At 63.5% G+C, this 12,487-nt stretch overlaps 1 protein-coding gene across 1 annotated transcript in view; it reads left to right on the forward strand.

Moving 5' to 3' along the window:
• The first annotated feature begins 401 nt into the window (after window positions 1–401).
• The window catches only part of FIBCD1 (fibrinogen C domain containing 1), a 35,599-nt gene continuing 23,513 nt past the window's right edge, over window positions 402–12,487 (forward strand). Inside the window, exons 1-2 of the mRNA XM_014863308.3 lie at window positions 402–741; window positions 9,444–9,923. Coding sequence (XP_014718794.2) covers window positions 670–741; window positions 9,444–9,923 — 552 coding nt within the window. The 5' untranslated portion in view covers window positions 402–669. The remainder of the gene's footprint in view (window positions 742–9,443; window positions 9,924–12,487) is intronic.

Genomic DNA, 12,487 nt, shown 5'->3' on the forward strand with positions numbered 1-12,487 from the left:
CCCAAGGCCCGCCCGGCGCCGCGCCCCCCGCGCACGGTGAGTTGGCGCGAGTCTCGCGCGGGAGGAAGTTTGTGCCGGCCGAGGCGCCGCCGGGGTTCCCAGGCCCCTCCGGGCCGGCCAGAGCCGGGCTGCCCGCGGCTGTTTGCCGCCCTCCCGGCTGGCCCCAGGGGTGTGGGGCCGTTCTGCCTCCTTCCTCTTGCCTTTTTGGAGGTGGAGTTGAACCATGCAGTCTGCGGTGTGTGTGTGTGTGTGCGCGCGCGCGCGCGTGTGTCAGACGGAGACCAGGGGAGCAATAAAAGGCAAAGAGAGTCCGAGACAAAAAAGACACGGAGACTGAGAAGGAGGGAGGGAGGCGGGAGAGGAGCGCGCAGGGGGAGGCGCGGGAGCGGGGAGCGGGGACGGCGCGCAGCGCGAGCGGCAGGCGGGCGGCGGGCGGCTCTCGCGCTCCCGCTCCGGCTCTCACCCGCACACACCCGCGCTCACGCCGGCACACACCCGCACGGCACACGCACACGCACGCCCGCTGGCCCGGGCAGCCCCGGCGCGGGGCACGGAGGCGGGGATCCGGCGGGCGGAACGCGTCCGGCCCCGGAGCCCGCGCCCACCTCGGCGCCTTTGCGCTCCGCAGCGGCGCGCCTCGCCCCGCGGCCCCGCCAGTCCTGCCGGAAGATGGTCAACGACCGGTGGAAGACCATGGGCGGCGCTTCCCAACTTGAGGACCGGCAGCGTGACAAGCCGCAGGTACGCGCGGGCCCGGGGCGTGGGGACACGGGGCGCGCGCGGTTGGCAAGGCGGCGGCCGCTCCGGCCGCGGGGCGGGGGGCTGGAGTTTGGGGCGCACTCCCGCGAGGCTCGGGAGGCGCGGGGCAGCGTGGCGCCCTCCTCTCCTCAGAGGAGGAGGCTCGAACTTGGGGTTCGGGGTGCTGATGGGGGCGGCACCCCGGCAGGAGCCGCGCGCTCTGCTGGCCGGGGGCCCCCCTGCGCCTCCAACGGACTCCCGGTGCACGGTGTACAGACGGAGTGGGGGACCTGTAGGTCACACTGTGACCAGCCCTTTAGCTGGCTGTGTGATCTCACAAATCGCGCCTCTCGCTGAGTCTCTGTTTACTGACCTCTACAGTGGGCGCCCTGACCACTTAGCAAGTCTCCAGCCTGGGCACCGCCCTGTGCCGGGCACGGTGACCTGAGCCTCAGGAGCAGGACGCCCACCCCTGGATCCCCTCTGAATCCTCACTTTAGTCAGCCCCCCCACACCTCCCCATACAGTAGGGGAGCAGCGCCTATCTGCCTCGTGTGGGAGGGCTGAGCATCGTGCTTCTCCTGCTGTAAGATAGGAGAGCGAGGCTCAGAGAGGCTTGCTCCTGCCCGAGGCCACGCAGCTCTGCCAGGATTTGAACCCGGGCCTCTGGGCTTCAGGTCTGTTCCTTCCTTCTTCCTGCTGCCTCTTCAGGGGCAGGGGGTGGGGCAGGCTTGGAGGGTGCCCAGGGCTGCACAGGAGGAGGGGGCGAGGGCCGAGCTCCAGGGCCGGCCGGAGAGAGGGCTGGAGACCGGAAGCTGAGTGGAGGGCAGCCCTGGGGCTGCTCCAGGCAGGGCTGCCGAGGGACCGGGGCAGGCGGGCGAGCCGAGGAGGCCGAGGAGAAGTAATGGGGCTGCCAGTTTTAAATTTCAAATTTCTCCCAGGCAGATGTCATTGGGGAAGGAACAGCTCGCGCTGGCAGCGGCAGGAGGGGGCGGCAGGGGTGGGCCTTGGCGGCCCCTCACTCTGAGCTGCAGCCTGCTCCTTCTGTCTGGAGTGACACCGCTGTGGTGTGGGGGCCCGGCCCTCTGTAGCTCGCAAAGCTCTTTCCCAACCATCTGCACAACCTCGCTTCCCGCAGCAGCCGGGGGGCTAGGCAGGGGTGCACGTTCCCATGTCCCCTGTGGATGGTGGCTCAGAGAGGTGAGGCGTGTGCCCAAGGCGCACAGCATGTTAGCAGGAGAGCAAGGATTCGAAGCCAGGTCCGACCCCAAGCGTCTCGCAGTGCTTCCTGAGGTCATGTGTTCCTCTAAGTCAGGTCCACGGATAAAGCCGTCCCCAGATAAAAAGTCCTCTCCTGGGCCGGCCTGGTGGCTCAGGGGTTACGTTTGCGCCCTCTGCTTTGGCGGCCTGGGGTTCGCCAGGGTTCAGGATCCCAGGCGTGGACCTATGCACTGCTTGTCAAGCCATGCTGTGGTAGGCGTCCCACATATAAAACAGAGGAAGATGGGCATGGATGTTAGCTCAGGGCCAGTCTTCCTCAAAAAAAAAAAAAAAAAAAAGCAAACAAACCTCTCCTTCTGAGGTCTGACTTTCTCCCCCTTAGCAAGACATTCTTACCTCCTAGACTTGTCACTCAAAGCCATCCTCAGCCCGGCCCCTTCTCCCTTTCCATTAGCTCCTTACAGGTACTGACTGCTTGTCATTTTTCAACCCCCTGTCTCATACCAGGCTGCCCATTTCTGAACCTTGCTGTCTCATCTTGTTGGCTCCACCAGACTCCCCAACACACACACACACACACACACACACTCCTTCACTCAGGGAAACCCTACATATACTTCAAGACCTACTCAAATACCGCCTCCTCCAGGAAGCCTTCCCTGATGCCCAGTGGCTATGTCTCAGAGTCCTGGCAGCGTTTAGCCTGTGCTGCTCAGCTGCCTTTATCTGGCTGTCCTGTCCCAGCCCCGAGTCCCTCCTCCGTCAGGGGCTCCCTTTGGACACACATTCCTTCTGGGTCCTCACCCCAAGGTCTCCCCTGGGCCCAGTCACCTGCCTTTCCATGCTGCTCAGGTTGGGAGCTGCGGGATAGTTGCTGAACTGAGCTGCATGAAGCGGGGCCCAGAGGAGCTGTGGAGCGGAGCCAGCAAGCGCGGCTGTGTCTCAAGGGGAGGTGGCTTCGGGGCCTCCTGGGCTGGGCCCAGTCTCCCTCTGCTGCTCCCCGGAGACACATATCCCAGCTGCCACCAGGCCAGAGCCCAGCTGTCTGCCCCTTGGCATCAGAGGCAGCTGAGGGCTTGTGGCCCCGGGGGCCTGGGCCAATATCACACACCCTCTCCCGTCCCCACTCCTTTGGTGACCCAGCGTGTAGACAGGCTGTCCCTTGTGCCAGCTCCAGGCTTGTCTGAAGCTTCAGATAAGAGGTGAGGCCTTTCCTGGGCCCACTGCGCCTGCCCTGGTTCCCTCCGGGCCTGTTCCCTGGGGCCTAGCCTTCTCTCTTTCCTGCTTCTAGTTTCATCTTGGCCATTGACATGCTGTGTGACTCTGGGTAAGTTACTACCCCTCTCTGGGTCTGGGCTTTACCATCTGCAAAATGGGAACAGCACTCCCGGCTGCTTCTTCACTTCACATGGGCTATTATGAGGGTCAAGGGAAACCCTGGTATGTTTTGCAAACTGTAAAGCACTGTGCACCTGTGAGGAGGGTGGTTCTCAAAGCAGCCTGTCCTCTTTCACGGGCTGTCAGTGTCCTGATCTCCCCTCTGCCCCCCAGGGGAAGGGATCCGACCCCCAGCTCCTGCAGGAGGGCCTGGCTGAGGGCCTTTACCAGGCGCTCCTTCTAGGGCAATAGATGGCAAGGCCACACCCCGAGCGAGACCTGCTGGGCTCCCCTCTACAGCTCTCGTTTCTTAGTCACAGCCACCCTGGGAGGTTGGTGGCAGGGACAATCAACCCATTTGACAGATGAGGAAACGGAGGCTCAGAGAGCTGGAGCCGGGAGTGAAGCGGGGTCCTGGACAGCAGATGAGCCCGGTGGGAGGATGAAGCTGGAGAGGCTGGCTGTCCTTCCTTCGTTCCACTTGCTCGGCGCATGATGTCACTCCCAAGGCTCGGCCGAGGGGCCGAGGAGGGGCCTGCATCCGAGTGCTGCCGTGTGTGGGGACCGCCTCGGGCCGGCACTGTCCCGGGCATGTCTGGCCGCAGCGCCTCACTTGCTGGGCGACCTTGGCCTGGTGGCCGACTTCATTAGGAGAGTCCTGTCCCCCTGCAGAACGAAGGGGCTGTCACCCCCTGGGCGGGAGACGGCGGGAGTCTTTGCTGGGAGTTGGGAGTTGCTCAGATGAAAGGATCTAGAAATAGAGCTGATTCTTCCAGTCCTCGAGTGTGCGGCTGGAAGTCACCCTGTCGCCGCCTCCTCCTGGGAGGGTTGGGGGGGCTTGTTTCTGAGCAGTCCCTGAGTCAGGCCACCCACAGGGAGATCGACCTCTGACCTCTGCCGTCTCATGGTACTTTCAAAACTTCTAAAAACATTCCAGAAAGAGAGAAAATCTCATTGGGAAGTTCTTCCTGAGGTTTGACCGAAACCTTGCTGCATTTAATTCACTCCGTGACTATTTATAGAGCCCCTGCGGCAGCAAGAAGGGACAGCCGTGAACTCAGGGCACTTAGAGTCCAGGGGACAAAGTCACAGTCGGGTTATTACAAACCGTGATGGGCGCTGTGAAGAGAAGGGCGCCTCTCTCTCGTTCCCTGGGGTGGGGGTTGAGGTCACTGTCGGGCAAGAAGGAAGGTGAAGCAAGGGAGGAGAGGCTCAGGGAGCCAGGAGCAGAGTGGGGGCCGGGAGTGCAGAGCTAAACAGCAGGGGAGGGCTTCCCGGAGGAGGTGACGTTTAAGGTGAACAGCATTTGCTGTATCTGTCCTCGAGGGAGACCAGGGTGTGCTGGGGGACATGCAGGAGCCAGCGGGCAGAGAGAACAGGGCAGGGGTGAGGGTGAGGGTGGGGGCCAGGAGCCTGTGGGTGTCCTAGGCCGAGGGGACGAGCAGGTCATGCTCCTGACACCTTGGTCACCCTGGAGGGGTCCTAGTCCGCTTTGCCGTCAGGAGGGGTCCTTGGCTGCTGGGTGGGGACGGGGCTGGTGGGGCTGGGGGCGGCAGGGAGGCCCCCAGGAACATGGTCACAGTGATTTAGAAGCAGATGACAGAGCTGGGGGCCTGGGGACAGAGGGGGCTGGGGGATTGGAAGAGGTGGAGTGCCCAGGGCCGGGTGGCTGGGTGGGTGGGGAGCAGGGGGCTCAGGGAGGTGCCCAGTTTTCGGGGGGCGGGTTGTGGGCTTGGTCCACCCTGCCTGGGACCTCAGGAGGCTCCGGGCTGGGTGGACAGAGCCTGGTTTGGGGCTCAGTGGGCTGGAGGCCCAGGTGGGCCATCCGGGAAGCCAGGAGCTTTGTGTGTGTGTGGGAAGGGGGGCAAGACCCTCATAGGAAACATCTGGAGACCCTCCCTCCCTGCAAATGGCTCCAGAGCCGAGCGCCCCCTGGGAAGTGACAGAGCTCCAGGAGGGGGTGGACTCGGCAGCTCCCGGGCCCTGTCTGTTTGTCCCCTGAGACACCTTCAGCCACTCCTCCGGGGTCCTTCCCACGGCCTGAAGCTCCAGATTCCCCCCGGCAGGACAGGGGGCTCTTCCTCAGAGCTCATGAAAAAGCCTGCAGGCCCTCTTTCTGAGTCTTTGGGAACCCAGAATTTCAGGGGTCCCGAAGCAGAACAACCAGCCCCTCACCTAGGGGTCTCCGGGACCACCCCTGTGCCAGGGCCAGGGGCTCAGGGTTCAGCCCAGTCCAGGAGCCCTTTGTCTAGCGGTGGGAGCAGGTGTGGGCTCCTGGGGAGGGGTGGAGAGGCTCGCCTGGGGGCTCCCGGCTGGGGCAGGGTCTGGGCCGCCCACCCTCCCCATGATCCCATTAAGCCCACCTGTAGCTCTGTGCCTGGAAGCCCCCTGCCAGGCCCCAGGCCACACTCCACCCACCCTTAGTTTTCCCAACCCGAAGCCCTGTGATGTATTTCCATCATGATGAGCAGACATCCTGCGTTTGGCTGGGGTGCTCCTAGGAGGTGGGGCGCTGGGAGCAGCCTGCACCTGGATCTAACCTTGCCTGACCTCCCCCTGGAGGAAGACTTTCTTCTTCCTCCTTTGGTACAAGGCGAATCGTCTCAGCCCCCCAGGGAACTAACGCTGCCCAGCTCCCTTAGAAAACACGGGAGAAGAGCCAGTGTGCCTGGCAGAGCACCGTGCCCGTGAGTCCATCCTTCCTGAGCCCTCCCTTCCCCCGCCTGACCGCACGGCCGCTGCTGGAGGAGGGGGGACAGATGTCACCCCTCAGCTGAGACTCCTTTGGGGCTTCCTGCCCTCTGCCTCCCTTGGCAAGAGCCCATCTAGTCCTCCCCTCGGCCAGGGCCTCCTGGGTAGCCCCTGACCCTGGGCCACGTCCCTGCAGCTGGGAGCTCGCCCCGGGGGTCGGTTAGTGGCAGCAGTGGGCCTCGACCGCGGGGCTCCTGGCTCCTCTCCTGCCCACTGCCTGGGCCACCTTCGGTCTCCCGCTCCTGGCCCCTGGGAGGCGGGGCCCCGGGTGTGTGACCCCCGCTTGGCCACAGAAGCCCCAGCCCCGAGCGTGCTGCTCGCTTGGGCCGCTTGCGGCCAGGGCCCCCTCATTGTCTCAGCCGATTTCTTTGCGAGGCACGTAACCGCCAGCCCATAAAGGAGAGCAGCACTTCATGTTTAAGGTGATCTCCGAGGGCTCATTCTCCTCTGCTGAGTGGCCTGTTTCCTCTCCGGGCTCGGTCCCCCTGCCCTCAGGGGCCCCCCTGCAGCCTCCGCAGCCCCTCCCCTCCTGTGGCCCCCTCTGCCTTCCCTCCAGGGACAGGGGGCTTGGGGTAAAGCGGATGCCCAAGAGGGCCAGGGTCCTGGAGACGCGGGGGACGTGACTGGCCGCTGTGGCTGGCCGCCCTGCCTGGCAGCTGGGGGACCTTAATGCTCTGCACTTGGAGGCCATCGCTCGCTCGCTTGCTGGGAGCTGCTCGGGGCAAGGTGTCTCCGGTGGGCTCCGTGGGGGGGCCTGGCAGGAACTCACTTGCTGACACAGGGCTTTGTCTCTCAAGCCCGGTCACACGTCAGGTGAGGGAGGAACAGGGTGGGGTCTCCCGGCCAGCGGCCTGGGCGCAGATGGCGTGAGTCCAGTGTCGCCCGGCCCTGGGCTCGAATGCTCTCGTGTGACCTGGGTCATCGTCCCTCGATGGGGGTTCAGTGGTGGGAATGGGGTGTGCTCGGGGGCGACGGTGATAATGGGGGCCCGCCTGTCTGGAAGCTGCTGAGCTGTGGGTGACTGGGGAATTGCGGTGCCTGGAGGCGGCCTTCATTCCGTGCCAGGCCGTCAGGGGGGCCCAGGCTCAGAGGCGGCCCTGCCTGGGGGGCCAGGGCTCAACGAGGTGACCTGCTGCTCTGCTCTTCCTTCCACCCACCCAGCAACCAGCCGCTCTGCGCCTGGCGGTGAGCAGGTCCCTCTCCCTGGTGGGGCTCGTGGTCCAGGACAAGTTTCCTGGACCGGGGATCCGCTGGCCCCCGAATCCCAGCTTTCATCAGATTCTCAAAAGGATCTGTGCCCCAGAAGAGGGTACGAGTCACCCTCCTGGGCACACGAGCTCCCACAGGGCAGGCTGGGATGACTGCTTCTCTCTCCTTAAGGCCTGGCCTGGAGCCTGGCTCTGGGGATACCCAGAGTGTGAGTGAGCCAATGAATGAAGTCAAAGGGGATGATTATTGCCTTGCTGAGTGTCACCATGGGGGAAGGGAGGAGGAGCCCCTCCCACACTGAGAGGAGGGCTGAGGACACAGTCCAGAAAGGCTTCCTGGAAGAGGCGGCATCTAGCTGAGCCCTGAAGGAAGAGAGCAAGTTAGGCTGGTAGAGGAGGAGCAGGGAAGCAGATGCTTCAGCCAGAGGGAGTGGCCTGGGAGCTAAGTGTTTAGGTGTGGCCTGAGCACATGTCGAGATGCGTGCAGCCAGGTGGATGTGCGCCCCAGGGCCTGGGCAGGTGCGGAGAGAGGAGGGGTGGACTCTGAGTCCTGGGGGCGTCTGTCACTGCCGGGCAGGCTCAGGAATTCTCTCCCTCCCTTCCCTGGGGGTCTGCTGTCCCCCTGCACTTCACCCCTGAGCCCATCCTCCTCTGGTGCCACACGGGAGATTCAGGAGTTGCCTGTAGGGTTTGAACTTACGGAGGAGACGCTCTCACTCTTGCGTATCTTCCCACGGTCAGACCCGCGATGTAAGAGGCATCGCCACTTTATTGTCGCTAAGAAAGCAGGCAAGGGGCTGGCCCGCTTAAGTTAAGTTCCTCTTCGGCGGCCTGGGGTTCGCTGGTTCGGATCCCGGGTGCGGACACGGCACCGCTTGGCACGCCATGCTGTGGTAGGTGTCCCACATATAAAGTAGAGGAAGATGGGCACGGATGTTAGCTCAGGGCCAGTCTTCCTCAGCAAAAAGAGGAGGATTGGCAGCAGATGTTAGCTCAGGGCTAATCTTCCTCAAAAAAAAAAAAAAAGCAGGCAAGCTGTCAGTCACAACTGTGGGATGTCCCCTACATCGGAGACGTTAAACTGAGAAGAGAAAGTGCATCTCAACATCGACGACACGCAGAAATAACACTTTGGGTGGACAATAAAAAACCAAACACCTCCAGATGCTCTGTGCACATCGATCATAAGATAATAAAAGCCGCTAATATTTATTGCACAAGCACAATGCCGCAGGCGCGGCTGCAAGAGCTTTAGTATACCGGCTCATTTAAAGACGCGTCTCGAGTTCAGAAAGTCGGAAATGTGGGGGAATTCAGTCGGAGAAGGTGCCTGGCTCTGGGAGGAGGCAGCAGGCTGGAGATCTAGTCAGCTCTGCTTCGAATCTGCTGTGTGGCTGTGGGCAAGCCCCTCACCCTCTCTGGGCCTCAGTCTCCCCATGTGTCCAGTGCTCCGTGGCCGCTCACTGAGCTCCTTTGGGCTGTGACTGGGTGCACCATTGCTGGCACCGTTACAGCTCCGTCTTCCTGAGTCTGCACGCAGGCACCTGCATGCAGGCAGTGGGCATCGTTCTCGCCCCCATTTTGCAGGTGAGGGCATGGCGGCTCAGAGAGGTGAGGTCCTCACCCAAGGTCCCCCTGCGGGAAGTGGCAGCATGGGGGCCTGAGCCCGGCCTGTCTGGCTGCAGAGGGCGAGACTTCACCTCCAGCCCTTACCAGACCCTGGAGGGCTCCTTGTGGGGAGAGGTGGCTGCCCCGTGCAGGCCACATGGGGCAGGGCAGGGCCAGCGAGGGGAAAGGGCCTCTCTCTCCATCGGTCTCCCCGTCTCTCTGCCTCAGTTTCTCTTCTCATCCCCTCCATCTCTGTCTCCCTGCCCCTCTCATTCTCTCCATCTTGCTGTATCTTCGTGTGTCTCTGGGACTCTGGCTCTCATCTCCGTCTGCCTGTGTGACTCCTTCCCCTGTCCCCGAGAAGACGGCCCCCTCTGAGCCTTGTCCAGGCCTCACGTGGGCCAGAGGCGCCGCCCGGGGCTGCCTGGGTCCTCCTCGCGGGCAGGGCTGGAGGCCCAGCTCTGCCCCTGATGCCGCCCCTTCTCTCTCTTGTGCATCTGTCTGTCCGTCTCTGTCCGTGTGCCTGGGGCCGGCCGGCAGCGGCTGAGCTGCGGCTACGTGCTGTGCACGGTGCTGCTGTCCCTGGCGGTGCTGCTGGCCGTGGCTGTCATCGGCGCCTTGCTCTTCCTGAACCACGCCCGCACGCCCGGTACGGCGCCCCCGCCCGTCGTCAGCACCGGGCCGGCCGGCGCCAACAGCGCCCTGGTCACTGTGGAGAGGGCCGACAGCTCACGCCTCAGCATTCTCATCGACCCGCGCTGCCCCGACCTCGCTGATGGCTTCTCCCGCCTGGAGGGCGCGCAGGCCTCGGTGCTGCGGGCACTGAGCGAGCAGCAGGCCAGGCCGCGGCTGGCGGGCGAGCAGGAGCAGGAGCTGCTGGACACCCTGGCTGCACAGCTGCCCCAGCTGCTGGCCCGCGCCGCGGAGCTGCAGGCCGAGTGCGCCGGGCTGCGGAGGGGCCACGGCACTCTGGGCCAGGGGCTCAGCGCCCTGCAGAGCGAGCAGGGCCGCCTCGTCCAGGTAAGGACAGCGTCTCTGGCAGGGTTAGGGGGTGGTGGGGTTGTTGCCACCACGGCCTGCCACGTGCTGGGCACCTGATGTCCACAGCCTCACTTAATCCCCAAGTGCCCGGGGACCAGAGGCTGTTGCCATTCCCATCCACAGATGAGCAACTGAGGCTCAGAGAGGTGAGTCTATCATCCAAGGCCACACAGCTCGTGGCGCCAGGATTCAAACCGTTTCCTACTCTCTGTCCTGGTGACCCTGCGTATTTGCATAGCACCCCGTGTCATCCAACAGTCAGGTCAGACCCAGGGCTCGAGGGGCTTCCCAGGTGCTCTGGAGGAGGTGGGATGCAGGTAAGGCTGGTCGTGGCCTCCATCAGTAGGGAATCGAGGTTCAAGGTCACGTGGCTGGTCGGTGCCACATGGCCAGAGAGAGCCGCGCCCCCTCTCGACCCCCGCCCCACTCCCTGCTCACAGCTTTCCAGGGAAGAAGGGACAGTGGAGGGAGCCCAGCCAGACCCTTAACCATCCCCACCAGCCCCGCCCCGTCCCCGAGCCAAGCCAGGTCCCAGCAAGCGCCAGGTAGACCTGAGGGAAGCGTTTCCAGCGCTGACCACGCCTGGAGCATCAGCCAGAACGTCCCCCCAGAGGAGCAGGGACTTCGGGTCATCTCATCTGCCTTCCGCCATTTTCCAGGAGAGAAAACTCAGGCCCAGAAGGGGTGGTGATTGGTCCAGGGTGTGGCCAGGTCAGCCCTGGCATCTGGCCTCCGGGTGCTCTGCCCAGCCTCCAGCCCTGTATCCCGTCACCCGGTGACTCAGGTCCTCAGGGACCAGGGGGTGAGCCCCACCCCCACCATCCGTCCCAGCGCGTTCTGGACACCTGGATGACCAGGCATTCGGTCACCTCGCCGCTCATGAGCCATGGGCCTTTTCCCGCCCTCTGAAGGCTGCAGCTGGAGGGAGTACATTGCTCATCGTGCTGTCTGGGTGACCGACGGGAAGGCGGCGCCCCCCTCCCGGGTGGGGTGGAGGTGGGGCGTTCAGCCGCCTTCCTGCTGCCCCTCATCGCAGGGCTCGAGGAGACCCCCCCCCCAGGCTTTCTGGGTGATCTGGGCCCCCACCTCGCTCTCCGCATGGCTCAGCCTCTGGTCAGCCAGGCCAGGCCAGGCCAACAAATGCTCACCCTTAGGGCAGGTGGAGGATGGGGGTGGGGCCTCGGGGTCTCCCGCACGCCCACCTTCGCAGAGGCCTCGAGCTGCTCCCGCAGGCTCACAGCTTTCCTGGGGCCCAGTAGTGCCCCGGCTCGCCTGGCAGATGACTTCTCCAGAGGATGTTTAATTTCCCGCAGACTCCAGGTGACTTCGGAGACCATGAGTCTTGCAGAACATGTCGAGGTGGCTCCCAGCTCCTCCTCTCCAAGCTTCCCAGACCCTCAGCTGATCAGCCCAGACCTGGGCTTCTCAAAGCAATGCACGTGGGCACCCCCGTCAGAACTGCCAGCGTGCCTGTTAAAAGGCACATCCTGGACCTTATCCCAACCCACGCTCCCCCGGGTCCCGACAGTTCAGCAAGTACCAAGGGGACTTGTGTACACAAATGCCTGAGCCCACTGGCCCGGGAGTGGCAGAGCCGAGCAGTTCTGCCCTCAGGGTTCGAGTTGGCAGAGGCGGGATCCAGTCCAGGCTCCAGCAAGTACCAGCTGTAGGACCTTGGGCATGTCAGGTGCCCCCTGGGGTGTGTCCCCTCAATTCTAAAATGGGGACAACACAGTCCATACCCAGCAGGATGCTGGAGCTCCTGACTGTACCGGGCTCGGCCGCATCTGACACTGGAGAGATGCCACATCAGCGTCTCTGTGATCATTATGCTGGAAATTGTTGGTAACGTGACGCTCCAGCCCATGGGGAGCCACCACTGAAAACCCCGTTCACAGTACTAACGATGGGGATCGCCCGTGCGGGGCCCACGCCGGGCGGTAACAAGCCCTTTGCAGCACAGTCGCCCCAGGAGGTGGGAGTCATCACCCCATTCTGTGGAGGGGCAGACGGAGGCTCAGGGTGGCAGAGCCCCTTGTCTCAGCTCGGTCATGCGACTATGAAGAGCTGGAAGCGGCAACTCTGATGTCACCGCCTCTAAAAGCTGCCAGCTCCTCTTGAATGGATCTGCACAGCACAGCGAGCAGGGACTGACTCTCCCCATTAATTCGGGGCATGTTTATACATACATTTTCAACTTTAATCATTTGCCGGTTTAAACGGAGGTCTTCCCTGCCCGTTAGCAAGAGCGGGCCGTGCCCGATGCCTGAGTTTTTCAAGTGTGTCGGCTTCGTCACAGAAGGATGGGCAGTCCCCTGGAGACTTAACCAATGAGTCTGATGACTTGGCCGCCCACACCCTGCAGGGTGGCCCCCGCCCTCTGCCCCCCGGGGTGCTGCCTGCATCCCTCTGGAGGACTCCCCCGACAGGGCCTGCCCACAGGACACTGCAGTGAAGCCCAGGGAGAAACGGGCGGCTTTGCCCACATGCCCCCGCCCGTCTGGGCGCCCCGCTCCCCGGGCCGCAGCCTCACTGAATCACCT

This window comes from Equus asinus, chromosome 10 (genome assembly GCF_041296235.1).
Source record: "Equus asinus isolate D_3611 breed Donkey chromosome 10, EquAss-T2T_v2, whole genome shotgun sequence".
NCBI classification, from domain to species: domain Eukaryota; kingdom Metazoa; phylum Chordata; class Mammalia; order Perissodactyla; family Equidae; genus Equus; species Equus asinus.